Genomic DNA, 18,186 nt, shown 5'->3' with positions numbered 1-18,186 from the left:
CAATTCTTGTCACCTGGGTCGGTGGGGAGGAGGGGGGTGCGTTCAGTAACTGTTGGTGCCATGGCACTGGAACTTTCATGTGCATGACCTAAACCAAGAAGGAGATTTTAAGAGGTCTTTTGACAACTTTATTTGGTGACAATTCTTTAGGACTATAAGAAGAATATAAGAGTTTATGAGGGCTGTAAAGATGGCTTCGCAGTTAAGGCACTTGCCTGCAAAGCCCAAGGACCAAGGTTCAATTCCACAGTACCCATGTAAGCCAGATAAACATAGGACATATACATTTGGAGTTTGCAGTGGCTAGAAGCTCTGGTGCACTCATATTCTCTCTCTCTCTCTCTCTCTCTCTCTCTCTCTCTCTCTCTCTTTTCCTCTTTCTCTCAAAAGAAAAAAAAAAGAAAAAAAATTTATGACAGAATTGGGTAGTTTTTAGAAAATGATGATGTGTTTTGAGAAAGATAAGAACTATAAGAAATTTTGATCTGGATTCTGAAAATCTAGGTTCTGACAATTTGAGATTGAATCTCAGCTTTTAAAACTGTATGCATTATTCCCAAGAAAAATGAAAGTAATGCTGGTGAAATTTCATTGCAGATAGTGAATATGGAGGGAATATGCAGGGCAGCAAGAACCATTTAAGGGGCATGTTTAAAGATGAGGCACAGGGCACTGGTGGGCGTGGAGGGCTTGAGTCTGTGAAGTTTAGAGAGGTGTGCATACCAGCAGAGAAGCCAGTTGCTATTTACATTTTGTGTTTATGTTTCTTCGGGCTCAAATTTAATATGAGAACATTTATGTAAATTCAGAAATCGTTTTAAGTAGTTACCTGACTATTTCGAAAATTTGAAACACTTATTTAATCCCTTGATATGGGCTGAGAAACTATATTTGCGAGTTAAAAATGTGTTTAAGTAGGTTCACTATAGCTTAAGAAGATTAGCCCTATTTTATCTATTTAAAAAAGTGTAATTTGGAGCCATAAACATTCTTATGGCCTGACTGTTGATAGGTATGTCATACGCTCCCTTTTTGTAGAATCATGGATGTTTGTAATGTCTAAAGGGTTTTATCATGCATATTATATCAGTGTAAGTAGAGATATAGTTTCTATATCTTAAATACAAAAACTACGGTAACACAATGAATGCATCAACAGAGGAGTGATTTTTAAAAACTAGGCTAATGACAAGTATATTGATGCAACAGTGTTTTACTTATTTTTTTCATTGTCTGTTGAAAAGTATCAAATTATAAGAAATAACTTATTTGTATCCAAACATTCTCAGATGTTAGAAGCCCCCCATCAAAATTGAACAATATTTAGAAAAATGTGCATCCTCATATTGAAAATCTGTACCTTAAGTTCTACTGTTCACAATTAAAAATTTTATTGTTCTCAATACTATTTTACACTTATATTGGGATTTATAGTTTTCAAATATTTTACATATATAGTTTTACTTCAGAATGAATTACTGTTTATTGCCTTTATTTGGATAATTAACACAGACAAGACTCTCATTTTAAGAACAAATATTAAAATTAACCAAATGAAGCAAATAAATGCAAAGGACATGTTCACAAATTGATGCTGAGTTGAAAATTAACAGGAAAAGTAAATTAGTTTCTTAGGTAATAGTGACCTCTCCATATATATGTCTTAATTTCCTTTCTATACAAAAGTGGTATTACTTTCTAAAATGGAAGAATAGGATTATGTCTGTGAGAGTTAAGTTGGTACAGATTGTAAGAAAATACAAATGTGTTCAGAAAAATAGCATAATTATTGGACCTATAAATCATAGTATTTATTTAATTTTATAATGGAATTTAACACTAGTTGTCATTTATGCTCAAATCTTTGCAAAAGTACATTATAGGAAATATAACCAGGCAGCCATAGAATCACTACCTCATCAAATAAGACATATTCACTTCCATGTAGTGAATTTTCTATTCATCAACAAATAACAACCACACCAGCATAAAATTTAGATAAAAAGCAGTGCAGAGCTTGATAGATAACAGCCCCATGTATCAACCAGTACCTCATAATATGTCTGAGCACTTCAGGAACTATCACAAGCAAACAAGAATAGTGCATTCATTGCTAGGAGAAAGCACTCAGTTAATTGGATGATGCACTTATAATTGGCAGTTGTAGATTTTAAAACTACTGATGACATTGGAGGCAGAGAACCCTAATGATTTCTTTGGAAAGCATTTACAAAACTACCAAATTTTTAGGAATGATTTTTTTATTCATATTTTTTTCAAGCATGCATTTTCATTCTGAAATAAGAAAAATGATATGACAAGGGATTGGATTTTTCCAATAAACCGATGATGTAGACAATTTATTTGAGCCTAAAGATGGTGTAGTTTTAAGCATTAGCATTATATGTGATTTATACTGAAGTCATAGGTATACAAATAATACTTGTTCAGTGAGGATGTTTGGAAATTCTGAAAAGTAGGTTTAATAAAATAGCATGTAATACCATCTTAGCAATTAAAAAAAAAAAGAACAGCAATTATTGGAACCATTTAGTGTCTTTCTCTCTTACACTTGACATTACTCTCTGGTCCCTGCTCCATGCATATATGTACATGCATACCTATACCTGCTTGCTTTCATATACACGGGCTTCCCTCTTTTCATGCTGCTTGATGTTGGCAGGTTACCTACTCTTTCTATACCCTAGTGACTTTGTCTTTGAGATAAGGATAACAAACATAACCATACTATAGGAATGTAAAGATTAAGTGAGATATATTTTTTCCATATATATCCTATATATAGGGAAGGAGAAAGAGGGAGACAGTAAAGAGTTTTAGAAATTATCTGGCCTAATATATATTAGTTATTACTGTAGGTATGAGCATATATCTAAATACGTTCAATTATAAAATCTTTCTTATTTGTATATTTGTATTTGAAAAGTTAATTCTTACTAGTATTTTGTGGTATTTTCAGTAAACCACAATAAAACTTTTTTTTTTCCTCTATGATAATGGTGGTAAGTGGAACATCTGAAAAATATGTTCCATGCGAAATGGATCTTCACACAGACTTATTTTGTCATTTTAGTTTGATTTTTGAGAAATGAATTCAGCACATCTGCCAAGTCCTTTTATAAGATGCTGCATTCCTGATTTTATTTTAGTTTATTTCATTATGAAAAGCTCTTTTCTTCTCTACCCGGCCCCATATAATTAGATGCTCTGTCCCTTATTCTTCTCTATCCTAATCTATAATGTTACCTTATATTAAGTGTTTAGAAGTAAATCAAAATTGGCAAGGAAAAAATAACTGGCAAGAATCTGTCATTATTTTCACTAAGTCATTCATTTAATGTAGCTGCACTTAAAAACAAAAAAGTTCTGTCTGACACTCTAAAATTATACAATTCAATAATGGACTTTTTCTTGGCCAATTTTGGAATAACATATTTTTTTCTCAGTGTGGGAAGGAGACAACTGGTTTCGGGAGGGGAAAGATGGATTAACACAGATGAAGAAGAATCAGTTTGCAAACATATGTTAATATTTAGATAATTTTTAGAGTGAAAAGTTAACTAGCGAATGCTTTTTTGTACAAACTGTCTTTGATACTGTGTTTTGTTTATTCCATCCCAGAAGAAGTTAGCGGTATACAGCAAGATGCAGGACTCTCTGGAAGTCACCCTTCCCAGCAAACAAGAGGAGGAGGAGGAGGAGGAGGATGAGGAGGAGGAGGAGGAGAAAGACCAGCCTGCCGAGATGGAGTACCTTAACTCTCGCTGTGTCCTTTTCACTTATTTCCAGGGAGACATTGGGTCAGTAGTGGATGAGCACTTCTCAAGAGCTTTGGGCCAAGCCAGCACCTTGCATCCAGAATCTGCCATTTCAAAAAGCAAGATGGGGCTAACCCCCCTATGGCGAGGTAAGAATTCAGGAGAGAATGCCCTCCAGAGCAAGGTCTCTGTTGCGCAACTGCCTCTCCCAGGCTCCAGCTGGAGGCTTGCCCCTGGAGGACGGATATCCACTTGCTTTTTAATTTTTAAGGACAGCAAGGAATTTCTTTCAGACAAACAGCTGGATCGGTTTTGTCACATGTGGAATGCAGAATTGGAAAGGATGCAGTCACACCCTTTAAATTCCTCATGGAAAGCAGGGATGCAAGCAGCCCCGGTTTATAGTGGACTGCTGGAGCTGCGAAGCTCCATTCCAAGGCCCCCGTGACCCAATTTGGATCTCTACATAGTAGGCGTGCCCAGATCAGCTTCTAAAATATCAGCTCTTGCTCATCCCTTAGGTGTTCTCTGGTGACAGAGTGGAGTTTTGAGTCTGACCCGGAAGACAGACTGGAAAACCGTCTGTGTTCTCCCCACGGCTTGTTCCCTCTGCTGATTTGGTGTGGATGAACTCTTCACAGAGTGCAGTCTGGTCTTACACCTAGGGCCTGTCTGACTTAGATTCATGCTTTTGCCTCAATAAACAAAAAGCTGCTGAATGACTGAGCTCTTCTTTACTTCCTCCTATACAAAGCACAGAACTGTCTTTGCCTCTGATGTCTAGCTCATGGTCATGGGCTGACACCTTCATCGTGATGGTTGTAAAACTGGGGAGGAAGATAGTGTATAATTCTGGGGATAGCTTCAGAGAACTGTGTTACAGAGTCTAGTCTTTTAAGCATCTAGTATTTGAGCATGTTTTTCATGACCAGGAACATGGTCATCCCAAACGAACATGTTAGAAAGGAAATCCTAGAGTCCTACCTCAACACTACTGAATGGGAAACACTAGAGTGGGTGAATTTGTGTAACTAGCCCTGCCAAGGAATCAGATGCAGAGTTGATTAACAGAGCTCAGAGCTGTTAAATACATAGTGTCAACTCCATGCTTCAAGTTTGACCATCTAGAATGTCCACAGGGAGCAATTCCACACTAGCAAGTGTCCTCAGCAGACCCTGTGATGAGGGAAGGATGGCCACCTGAAATAGATTCAGATGAGCTGTGACTAATGGCTCCTCCCAAAGTCACGGGAAAGGCTTTGCTCTGCTGTAGGAGAGGAACTCACTTGTCATTGCTGGGAATGAAATATAGATGTAGTGAGGAATTTGCTTGTCATTGCTGGGTATGAAACATAGAGTAATGCTTTTGTTCCTTTCCATTCTTCCTGTCTTTCATTCCTTTCTCTCCTCTTATTCTCCTTTCTACATCCTTTATTTTATTTCCTTCTATTGCTCCCTCCATTTCTGCCCTCCTCCCTCCCTTCTCCTCTTCCCTTCTTCCTATTCTCTTCCTTCTTTTCTAGCAAATATGACTAATATTATGATCAGTGTGGACCCTAAGGTGAAGTGGAATATAAACTTAAATAACAAACCTTGTGGACGAGCTTGCCACCACTCTGCTTTTTTTTTTTTTTCAAGGTAGGGTTTCACTGTATCTCAGGCTGACCTGGAATTTTCTATGTAATCTCAAGCTGGCCTTGAACTCACGGCAGTCCTCCTACCTGTGCCACCCAAGTGCTGGGAATAAGGCATGTACCACCATGCCTGGCTTTTCTTTTCTACTGCTTATTTGAGAAATATAGACCTGGACTTCATGTGGGAGCTGAGAGGACTGACCATGATGGCCCATGATGCTAATGAGGTCCCCTTTTACATCTCATGATAAATGATTTTAATAATTTGTAGAAGATGAAAATATGAAGCTTTCAGTAAACCATGGTTTTAGGTAAACAATTTTACATATCAGTAATAAAGCACATGAAGATCATTCATTCCAGGAGAGTTATCAATACAATGTATAGTTTTGTGTAACCCAAGGATCATTTATCCTGGAAAACAGAAGCCAGGGCCCAAAATTTACTTTCTTTTTACAAAGAATTTCATTGATTGATGGGAGAAAAAGGCACAGATTGAAAGAGACACAAAGAGAAAATGAGAATGTATGGTCATGTCAGGGCCTCTAGCCATTGCAAATGAACTCCAAATGCATGAACCACCATTTGCATCTGGCTTATGTGGTTCCAGGGAAATCGAATCTTCATCCTTAGGTTTCACAGGCAGATAGATACCTTAATCACTAAGTCATATCTCAAGCTCCCAACACATTTTAGAGTGGCTATCCCTAGTGTCATAGCCTGAAGACTATTAAGTGGGATGTAATATATGTTCAATACCTCTAAGATATTCAGCTTTTCCATGGAGACACTAGAGATTAGATGCCTGGTTTGTATATAAAAATGGAGAATGAATGTATAAGTTTTTTGTTTATTTTGTTTTCTTTATTTATTTATCTTGAGGTAGGGTCTTGCTCTAGCCAAGGCTGACCTGGAATTCATAGGGAAGTCTTAGGGTGACCTCAAGTCTTAGTGATCCTCCTACCTCTGCCTCCCAAGTGCTGGAATTAAAGGAGTGTACTACCATGCCCGGCTTGGAAGCATTGTTTTAATAACTGTTGATAGCCTTGTCTTCTTGGCATTGTTATCTTAACTTTGACCTGTAAGTGCATCTCCTGTTTAACTCACTGACTTATGTAGCAAATATTTATTTTGCTGCTACTATATGCCAGGAAAGAAATGTTTAAACTAACTGGTTTCTGTAAATGGATATGCCAGAAAGCTCTACATATGTTTTAGTGATAGAAACAGATAATAGACAAAGAAGGTGAAACATAAGGTTACGGTGAAAACCGTCACTGGGGTGGTTAATCTGAACAGAGACCTGAAGGAAATGAGGGTATTCATCATGTTAATGTTTAGGGAAAAGGGATTCTATGCTAAAGGAGTAGCCATTACAATGCCCTGAAGATGGATGGCATTTAGACTATTCAATGAGAAGCACAAATGCTTATGTGAGTAAAGTCATGGGTGTAAGTTCATTGTTTTAACGATTTTTATCTCTTCCTCTCCAACTGTGTCTACAAATACCATATATGTTGACTAAGGACAGTACATTTCTGTATGAGTACTCTAAAATGAATGTAAAATTCAATGACTGAATGAAGTGATCCAAATTCATGCCATGTACCCTGGATTTGAAATAGTGAAGACTCTACTGAAGAATAGAATATTTATTGCAAGTTTGTTGTCTGGAGACTTTGGATACATTTTTATTAGATATTAGGCTTGGATTAAGTAAATGTTGAGATACCTTATTCTATATTGTTACATGATTTTAAACACATTATTTGCTTTCCATTTGTGAACAAAAAGTTGCTATTGTTTCTAACTTAAAAAAAATCATTTTAAATCAACCTAAAAACGTTGGCTAGGGTTCTTGGGAAACCCACAAAATGTTATTAAAGATACAGAAAAGTAAAGAAAAGGCACAATAAATGAAATTCACATATCTAGTAAAGAGTGTTGTTGAGAATATAACATTGATTGTCAAAGTTATCCAGGATTGGAATATGCAGTCTCTGGAGCCTACACATTTTAGATTCAAGCCCAAGCCTTTGTCCTTTCCAGGTTCAATGTAGTTGTTAGACTGACCACTGAACTTACTGATGTTCATCTCTTAGGGCTACTTGAACTATTTTTTGACAATGTATATGAATACATGGCTTTCTTGTTGTTTGGTCATAGTCAGAAAGGTGCATATTCTCTTTTTCTTACACTCCTTTGGTACATGAACAACCCTATTCTGGAAGACTCTTTTTAAGAAGTTTAGTTTGTATTTCTGGAACAAAACAGAGTTTTTGTTTTAGTAGGGACTGAAGACTGTTGATAATGTTAAGGAAAAGTCAGTTGTACTTTTCAAGGAAGACCCTGGCCACTGACACTAAAGTTCTGCTTTGTAGTATGAAGTTCATATAGTCCTACCAACATGCTACCGTTCTACCAGTGCATGTAAAACTGATTACAAATAGATTTCTATGGCAAACTTTTTGACATAGTATGCCAATTAAAAATATAATAAAGGACACATTTTGAATGCATATCTTCTTGGTGGACCTAGGAAATTCTTCTGAGCTATTTTGCAGCTGTTAGACAACTGTTAATGAGAAGACGTATTTGTACTTTATTTAGCAAATGTATCACTTACGTTTGGTCTCACTGTGCATTCTAACTGGGAATGAAAAGGGCCTTCCAGTGGAGAACATCAAATTTCACCTTATTCCCATCCAAATAGGAACATTAACTCCAACTATGTTCATGTATTGTTTTTTAAAGGAAGTGGGTATTTGTGTGTGTGTGTGTGTGTTTGTGTGTGTGTGTTGAAAGGGATGTAGTTAAACCAAACTGTAGAAAGGTAGATCACAGACTTAAAAAAAATGGACAATTATTGGAAACTTTTCCCCTATAGTTTCAAAACAATTGTTTATTGGTTGTTTGATACAATCTGAGTTGTTTGGAGTAATTCAGTCTTATGGGGAAGAGCTCTGAAAATGAATGCCAGAGTTACATAGCAAAAAGGAGAAATGGGAAAGAGGTACAACAAGTGAAGCAGGTCTCATGAGCTGGCTGATTAGGAAAGAAAGAACTGAGCAGAATCTCCAGGAGGCCCTGGAGGTGTCCCTCCCAGCAAGTTTAGAACATGTGATAGGAAAATGAGGCCTGACTTACCTCATCGACTGCCCTCAAGGAGTGCAGGCATGAGACATCACTCTGGAAATCTCCCATTGCAGTCACAAGGCCCATTTGAGCAACTCTACAACCAAGTGACTGGAGGGCAGTATTTGAACATACTGGCAATGCATACCTCCTGAGTGAGGAAGGAGTAGGACACATTTCTTACTTTTGACACAACAGAAGCAGAGCAAGAGAATGCAACTCAAGTAATATCAAAAACCCTTTGAGGACTAAGTGGAGTAAAATTCTTTGTAGGTATTTATTTATTTTTTTTTTTGAGTCAGGGTCTTTCTGTGCTGCTCTGTTAATTATTGTGCAGTCTGGGCTGTCCTACAGATTACATGAGCCTTTGCCTCAGCCTCTTCCTCAGTGCTAGGATTATTGTTGAAAAGCACTACTCTTGACTAAATATTATTTTTACTAAGATTTTTAAAAGATAAATTTTGTACTTGAAAACATATTTTCAGTATTTATTCTAAGAATGTGTTTGCTAACTATTAAGGAACCTAGAGCAATTAAGCCATTTCATTGTCCCATTTTCTTTTTAATAGTTTTTCATATCCTTGACATTTACCTTATGATAATTTTAGAATTAAATTCTGGCTTTTCTCTTCCCTAAATTGTTCACTTTTTGTTGCTTTAAAAGCATTTAGGGTTACTATCAAAATATCCCAGGTATTATGAAATTAAATAAAAAACTTACTTGGTTTCTATGATCCTCTATATCTCTAAGATAAATGGTTGTTTATATTACTAGGTAGGTAGTTTACTTGGCATGCTTTGGAAAAGCTGTACTGGACAGTATACCAATTGTATCATTGCCTTTTGTATTAAGAAATAAACGTGCATATGTGTATTACTGAATGTGAACTCAACCAAATTAGAGATTTTTGTATGTCGATGATCAGTGTTTGCACCATCCAAATGTTAGTATCAGCCAGATACTGAGTAAGAGCGAGTCCAAAGTCACTGTGCTGTGTTAATATCACGCAGTTCTGAATTGTTCCCACCAACCTTAAAACTAATATTGCATAGAAATGGCTTATGCAGTATTTCATATGATTTTTCATCCAACAAATATGGCTATGATTAAGTACTCCTAAGCAAAGAGCCATGTAATGAAAAAAATTAACATACATATGAAATGAGCATGCTGCCTCTCCAGCACAAAGCAAAGTATGTCATCTGTTTCACTGTGTCAGTTTCTTTCTTTAAACAAGCAATATACCAAATAGTGATTTTGATGCATAGGTCTCTCCATAAACATATTTTCCATTCAATATTGTTTGGCTTGTAAAAAAAATGTAGCAGAGTTTTTGAAAAGAGCATCACAGATCACTCCAAACTTTATATTAGTCTCAGGAGATTTATATGGACTGAGAACATATTAAGATGGGCTTAATTTTATTTTCCTTCGTGGATTTTAAAGCTTTGTTCAGTTTTTATGTAGTATATTTTTCAAAATAGATTTTTATTTCTCTCAGTGATTCTTTGTTCACTCACCACAGCACAGTACTTCATTTCTAAGACAATAATATTTTGGTAAGGAATTTGTACATTATGTGAGTTTGTGTATGCATATCAAAAAGGCTTACACATCTATAAGGCAAGATTTATTCATGTATGTGTAAATGAGAAAAATTAAATGAGAAAACACCAAGAGAAATAATATGTTCTTTTTGTACTGTGACATTTTAATAGGGGATTTCAGTAATGGGAACTTTATGTCTTTGGCGCATATTTGGGCATTGGACTTTGTCAGTTTTCATAATGGGATTCTGGTTGTGCTAGGAGATAGAAGTTATGAGCAGAAAGAAGGTTGTGGTCCCAGTGATGGGAATATGCCAGTACAGTGACAAATCAGCAGTGGTCATGCTGCACTACATCATTTAAGAAGTTTCTACAAATTCTTTGTGGGCTTTTAAGTTTTAAACATCATTGGTTTCCATTGTGGTGTGATAGAGTTTTGCTCTAAATGGTTATCATTTAAAATGAATAAACATTTCTTCTAACACTTACTAAATAATTTTCTTTTTTCCCACTGGCAATATTTTCACACAACAGTGGGGACAATCATGAGTCTGATTTTCTGTTGTCTTTTTAAAACTTTCTTTGTTGATTTTTACTTATTTATTTGAGAACTACAGATACAGACACATTCTCTCTCTCTCTGCAGATCGAGAGAGAGAGAATGGGCGTGCCAGGGCCTCCAGCCGCTGCAAACGAACTCCAGATGTGTGCACGCGCCCCTTTGTGCATCTGGCTAGTATGGGGCCTGGGGAATCCAGCCTTGAACCGGGGTCCTTAGGCTTCACAGGCAAGCGCTTAACCACTAAGCCATCTCTCCAGCCTTTCTGTTTGTTGTCTTTTAATTGATGATGATCATCATAAAACAGTCACCAAATTTAACCCTTGCTGGAGATGGTTGAAAGCTTGAGTTTTCAGTTCTGTCCTTTCCTTGTTAAGGATCATTTCATAAGTTTCTCCATGAGTTCTGAGAAACTTGGAGATGTTCTGAGGAGGCCTAACAGTAAGAGCATGGGCTTCCGCGGTTCACAGGATGTAGGGCTTTGAGGTGTGGTAGGAGTCGTGCAGGGTGGGAGTCGGGAGAATGTGTGGTTTTGCTCTGCTTGTGCCATAGCATTCAGGGAAGCGAGAGAAAATGTTAGCATACCACAGTGAGAGCCTGATTTGGTACAACTCAAGATGCATGTGCTCATTAATTTCTACTACTTATGCTTTCCCAGGGACAAGAAAGGCATGCTCTAGAAATTTATGAAGTGAAGTCATAAATATGTTAGGCTTTTGAAGATTTCTAACACAGAGTACATATTAGGATATTCTTCATTCAATAGGAAGATTTAGAAGATTCTTTTCAGTGAAACCTGGTATGAAAATATGGTCTTATGACATATACATTATTAATGCTTTTTTCCAATCTTATCTTCATGTATAGATGCAGTCAATAGAAAACTGGGTGTGGTGGCTTATGCCTATAATGTCAGCACTCGGGTGGCTGAGGTAGGATGATGATCATGAGTTTGATGCCAGCCTGGCTATAGAGTTCTAGGTCAGGCTGAATTAAAGTGATATTATGCCTTAGAAAAGGAAAGAAAGAATAATCGACTACTTCACAGGATGATAGAAATATTGAGCTAGAAGATAATTTGAATTATATAAATCCTAATGCATTTGTATAGAAGAAAATGTCAAAAAAAATCAAGAAATCTACTCATGGTTGTAAAATAAAGTAAGGCAAATGCTGGAATGAAAACCGAGGTTTCACAGCCCAGGACTTTTCCGACACAGTGCAATGTTCTACAGTAGAGTAAAGGGGAGCAGGGCAATGTTTGTAAACACTGCTCAGACTGTCATGTCACCTTGCCCACTAGGACGCTTCCCACAGCATAGTGCACATACAGTGCTCAGGTTGTGAAAATTCATTCATTCATCTGGTTCTTCATATTTGTACAGTCCCTCTTGACTGTTTTGACATTTTGCCACCTTTTGTGTACTGAGTTTACTTTATTTCTTAAATGCCTTTGCTGTGTATGAACATGTGTGTAAATTGTGTGTGAACATATGTTCTTTTGAAAGTTTTTACTTTGTGGGTGCGTTTGTGTGTATACAGCTGCAACAGAGCCTCTTGCCACTTCAAAAGCATACTAGATCCTTGCACTCTTTTGTGTGTGTGTGTGTGTACAGCACAATTCAAATGGCTTCAAAATTTAACCCAGGCTGGCAAGCTTTGCAAGCAAGTGCCTTTAAGCCACCGAACCATCTCCCCAGACTCTGACCATATGTTCTCATTTAACATGCTGTTCTATTAGTCCAGCACTTTGTCCTACTTCTACACAGGACTTTTACCTCCTCAACTTCTCAAGTTTGACATGGTTATCCCTGTCTTGGGCTCATCCATCATGCTTTCACGTGAGAACTTTAGTACTCCTCCTGATTGTGATTCTGGCCTCTCTAGTTGTGACAGAGTAGTTCATCCACATACACGGTCGTAATTAAAACATATTGAATTAGGAAACTGATGCAGAATTGGGGGAGGATCTTCCCTCTTTCTTATATGTATACAAGTGCATTGTTTGTTACTTTCACCTCTTCCAAATACCTTCAAAAATCCATAACTTCTACAGGAATTTCTTCCACTTCCAGCCATCAGTTACAATTACTGTGTCTTGTGGAAGTTATGAGGCTAACTAGTCTTTGACCATTGAGGCAGGCAACCTGGTTTCAAAGTACAGTCTGTTCTTGCCAGAATGAGGCCTTAGACTTCTTATCTGCCTCCATTTTCTCATGTCTGAAATGGAAATAATAATTCATATGTTTGGAGTGAGGCTCTTATGAGTTCATAAAAAAAAAGCATCTGAGCTGTGCATTTGATTGTTCTCCTTAAATAATAACCATTTGTTATCTCTCACTTAGAGCCTGGAGGCTACTCAGTATCAGCTCATCCCTGTGTAGGGAGAAAAAGGGTGCATGCTAATCCACCTGCTTGTAAAACACTATTAGACAAGCAAAGGCAAGTCTATCCCACAACTGAATCTCATGTAAATGATGCGTTTTCTGTCTTCCCAGACAGCTCAGCTCTCTCAAGCCAGCGGAGTAGTTTCCCAGCTTCATTTTGGACAAGCTCTTACCAGCCCCCACCTGCGCCTTGTCTGGGGGGCGTTCATCCTGACTTCCAAGTCACTGCACCCCCTGGAACCTTTACAGCTGCCGACCCCAACCCTTGGCCAGGACATGGCCTGCATCAGACTGGGCCAGCACCTCCTCCTCCCGCTTCTGAGTCCTGGCACTATCCTCTGGCATCTCAGGTGAGCCCGTCCTACAGCCACATGCATGACGTGTACATGCGGCACCACCACCCCCACGCCCACATGCACCACCGCCACCACCACCACCACCACCACCACCATCCTCCTTCTGGCTCTGCCTTGGATCCATCGTATGGGGCCCTGCTGATGCCATCAGTGCGAACCGCCAGGATTCCTGCGCCCCCGTGTGACACTAAGACAGATCCAACTACAGTCACCACTGCTACCTCAGCATGGGCTGGAGCCTTTCATGGAACAGTGGACATTGTGCCAAGTGTGGGGTTTGAACCAGGTGAGCAGGCAGATTTCTTCTTTTCTATAAAAAGAAGAAAGAGTTGAGACATAAAATGTTGAATTTGTTAAAATATTATTTTTGAAATATTTTCTCTTGTAAGTAAAGCTCAGCTTTGCTAATATGTTTGTAGAACAGAGCCATTTTGCAATAATTCCTGCATTCCTGTGGAAACTGGTATGACTAGCTCATTTAGTTCAGCCTGAGGAAGGTGTCAGCACTTCGGTTCCACCTCGTAGGCTGGTACTTTGCTCCCTTGAATTGGAATCCCTGCTACTTTATGCTCACAAAATGTGAAACACATTCTTTATGTCTTGTGCATCTGTGTGTTCAATATATCATGTGAACTCAAGAACAGCGTGTTTTGGAAATTTTATTTTTTCTCTTTTTCTGTTATCTTTCATTATGAGTTATAAAACAGCTTGCTTCTGGAATATAGTCTATAGTCCTGTTTTTGTTGTTGTTGCTATTGTTTGTATGTTTTCTAAGTACTGGAAAACATATTTTAAAGAAATAGATTTTTCCTTTTTTTTTTTACTTCTTGCACCTATATTTCCTTTGCCTTCTCTTGTTTTCTCTTCATTCTTCTCCTTTCTACTCTGGAAATCACTGATCACTGATTATGAAAGTCATGAAGTTAAATAATAAGTGATATTAATAGTTGTAATAGTTCTAAGTTTGTGAAATCACAGAAATAAGAATAGCCACTAATTATATCTCAAGAATCTACATTCCAAAACAACTCATTTCCACTTCCAATACTGGGCTAGGATCTTTTCTTCTTTTGTGACACATTACAACTTTCCACGAATTTAAGCACGCTCTTCCTAGTTAGATTGTCTACTGTGTCGTGGAGAGTTCACAGCAGAGTGCTCACCAGAGGAGAAGGGCTTGGCTTCATGTTCCATTTACCTTAACATGGTGGCACCTTGTTATCTTGTTCATCTGTCTTCCACTGGGCTTTCAGTGGCTGTCATTGTCCTGCCTCAGCCATTTTAAATACATATATATATATATATATATATACACACACACACACACACACACACACACACACACACACACACACACATATATATATATATATATATATATATATATATATATATATTCTTATTTATTTATTTGAGAGTGACAGAGAGAAAGAGGCAGATAGAGAGAGACAGAGAATGGGCACGTCAGGGCCTCCAGCCATTGCAGTTGAACTCCAGACACATGTAACATCTTGTGTGCATGTGTAACCTTGCACACTTGTGTCACCTTGTGCGTTTGGCTTATATGGGATCTGGAGTGTCAAACATGTGTCCTTAGTCTTCGTAGGCATGTGTCTTAACTGCCAAGCCATCTATCCAGCCCATATCACTCCTCTTAACAATTGACAGATGCTTTCTGAGTGTTTTGTCAATAAGATAGAAGAAATCGTAGAAAATATTGAGCACTATATAGGTTTTTTCATCTTCTAAAGTCAGAGATAACATCAAATGACACACCAGTCTCCCAATGGGAAGAACTCTACAGAGATCTTTTTTACCCCCGGAAACAGCCCGTAAGACAATTTCTGGGGTCGTGTTCTGCAGACTATAGAAAAATATGCAAAAGTCTTACTGTGATAAAGTTCAATGGATGTCTTATTGCACAGGAGTTATGGAATTGGGATGCTCAGTCATCACTGACCTTGAGCCAAGGGCACTTGAGCTTATATGTTTCTACATTCATAAGTTATTGGTTGTGATCTGCCTCTGGGAAAAAGGAATATGGCATTGGGTAAGGTTTCTTTGTCAGTTGAAGTCAAAGCCAGCAGAGAGGAAAAACTCCGAAGATTCATGATGCTAACAGAAGAATGAATAAACGTCTCCATCACAAGGGGAAAGGGATCATGTGGCACAACACAGTATTCACTACAGGGGTAGGGCAAGAGGGAGTAGCTGCCCTTCCACCATTCCACCTGCTTGTAAAGTAACTGATGACTCCAAGTAAGGTAGGAGTTATATCCTGGAAGAATGCAAACAGGGCTCCTCTGATATCTTTGCCATAGTGACTTGACTATGCACCTCTGAAGACTTCACTCATGACCCAGCATCAATGTTGGAAAGCTAGTTTCTGGAAGTTTAGGGACTGTGGCTAGTAAAGGGAGGATAATTTCCATGTTCCTTGGAATGTTAAATCAAGTTCAACTAATTACAGAGCAATTTGTTAAAGGACAAGGCATTGTCATTAATAGTCAGATACCCCTTGAGCTGTAGTAACACAGTATATATGCTGGGTATCTTCTGAACAATAGGAAACTCAAAAATTTTTGAGGCTGCTAAGAACAAGATCAGCCACTTCTGAATATGATGATGGCTTGCTTCCTTGTTCATAAAATGGCCACTCTTGTGGTGCAATGTCATAAGGTGGTAGGACCAAATCATCTTTCTGGAACACTGATTTTAGTCATGATAGCTCTGCTTTACTGACCTAATCACTTAAAAGACCCAGCTTTTATACCATAATCTTGGGGGTTAGGGTTTCAACATATGAATTTCACAGGACAATAAACAATCATTTAATTTCAAATGATTAATAAGTGGATGCATTTTCATTTTACATATATTCTAAGAAGTGAGAAAAAGCTAAGACTGGAAGATTGAATATGATATAATGTTTAGTGATGAAGGAATGTGTTATAGTGTCATGTATAGTATACTCGAAAGGCCAGCACAATTGTTTTGTTCAGCACCAGAAAGGAATCATCCATGCTTTCCTAGCATTTCATTCTCTATTAGTACTCAGCTCTCTGTAGTGTTGAAATAACCTTAGCCAAATCCTCAATGAGTTTATGTATCAGTGAGAATTATTTGGAAGTTTAGATACTTCCAATTTGTTAATGGAGTAACTCTAGGTAAGTTAGTGGATGGCCTCAGCTTTGAAGTCAGACTTCTTGTTTTCATAAGCTCAGGTGGGTCACTTGCAAAACAAAACAAAACCATATGAAACAAATCAATAGACTTTGGGCAAAATACTTAACCTTCCTCCTCTATAAAATATGTAGGTTTATTTGAGGATAAATTTTATTTCAATAAAACAAGTAACCAATGGCAGGTATCAGCTACTCTCCAAATTCTCACTATATCAGGAAAGATAGCCAGATATTCTTGCTTTTAAAAGGTTACTATCTAATCATGCTTCACAATAGCATGTACTTCACTCTCTTACTGCATGCAATTCAGTAGATTTTAGTTATGTATTATTTAAGTTTCTTCCTATTCCCTCCTACTAATCTACTTTCTGCCTTTATGGATTTACCTTTACTGGTCTCTTTCTACAAGTGGAATCATACAGTATTTAGCCTTCTTAATATGTCTTTTTTTTTTCATTAACAAAATGGTTTTAATTGGGAGCCATATAGTGCATGCATCAGAATTCCCTTTCTTTTTACTTGTTTCATGGATGTACCATATTTTGTTTATGCTTTCATTAGCTGCTGGACATTTGGTTTGCTTCTACTTTGGTGCTAACATGCTATGAACTTTCACGAACAAATGTTTGTGTGAACATGTTATTAAATCTCATGGGAATATATCATGTGATTTTGTGAGAACCTCATTTTTTATTCTATATATTTCCTTATTTCTGGATCTCCTTTTTACAAAAGTACTTACTATATTTAAAAATGAAGCATTTCAATTTTTAAAACGAAATTTGAGTATAATAGAGATTAGAAACTGGTAGGCAAAATTCTTCCACAGGAATGAAATGAGAAGCCCATTTTTTTTTTTTTTCAAAGAACTGGACTTCACTGAGGGTAGCACAGAATGCACAGAATTTTAAGGGGTTCTCATTGCCAGGTTTGTACATATTTAGTCGCCTTAAAATTTGCAGCCTTGGTGACTTGCTCCACTTAGCCTTAATCTGGCAGTACTTGCTTGTCATGCCTGGCTTAGTCTCAATGCTCTCTGTTGAACAGGTTTTATGTACAGGATCTCGGTATGATCAGTAGGTAGATAAGATGATAAGTCACCTGTGTCTGCCCTCCTTGGAAAAATACTTATCTTTACCACAAGCTATTGTCACAAACCTCACAGTAGCCTTTCCCGCTTTTCATTGGCAATCTCAAAACTTGGTAATGTGAGTTCTGTGGGAATACGCACATAGAATGTGGGTTTAATAGAAACCAAGAAAAGATCTATGATCAAATGAATTTGTTGGTATGGTCCACTGCATAATGCTCATTGATTACCATTCAATTTCATATTTGAAAGGCTTTGCACATTCTTTCATAAATAAATAAATGTGGTATGTTTTGTTCTTAGTACAGTTTTCCACATACTTTTAGGGGCACATTTTGTTTTAAATATACTCTTCACTTCTCATGGAATGCTCTTTACAAAGTTCATTTAGCTTAACTTTTCCCTCATAATAAAAGCCATAGTTTTCAACTTTTTTTTTTTTTTTAAATTTTATTTATTTATTTGACAGCGACAGACACAGACAGAAAGACAGATAGAGGGAGAGAGAGAGAA

At 37.4% G+C, this 18,186-nt stretch overlaps 1 protein-coding gene across 2 annotated transcripts in view; it reads left to right on the top strand.

The window, feature by feature from the left end:
* Nucleotides 1–18,186, top strand: part of Vgll3 (vestigial like family member 3) — a 44,696-nt gene that overhangs the window by 7,852 nt on the left and 18,658 nt on the right. The window contains exons 2-3 of one of the 2 annotated variants that reach the window (XM_045147820.1): nt 3,811–3,928; nt 13,154–13,684. In XM_045147820.1, coding sequence (XP_045003755.1) covers nt 3,811–3,928; nt 13,154–13,684 — 649 coding nt within the window. Of the gene's footprint in view, nt 1–3,642; nt 3,929–13,153; nt 13,685–18,186 lie in introns of both variants that reach the window. The other variant, XM_045147819.1, reaches the window with a different exon arrangement.

Source organism: Jaculus jaculus, chromosome 4 (genome assembly GCF_020740685.1).
Source record: "Jaculus jaculus isolate mJacJac1 chromosome 4, mJacJac1.mat.Y.cur, whole genome shotgun sequence".
In the NCBI taxonomy this organism is placed as follows: domain Eukaryota; kingdom Metazoa; phylum Chordata; class Mammalia; order Rodentia; family Dipodidae; genus Jaculus; species Jaculus jaculus.
The sequence above is the reverse complement of the archived record's forward strand: the minus strand, read 5'-3'. Positions and strand labels throughout refer to the sequence as shown.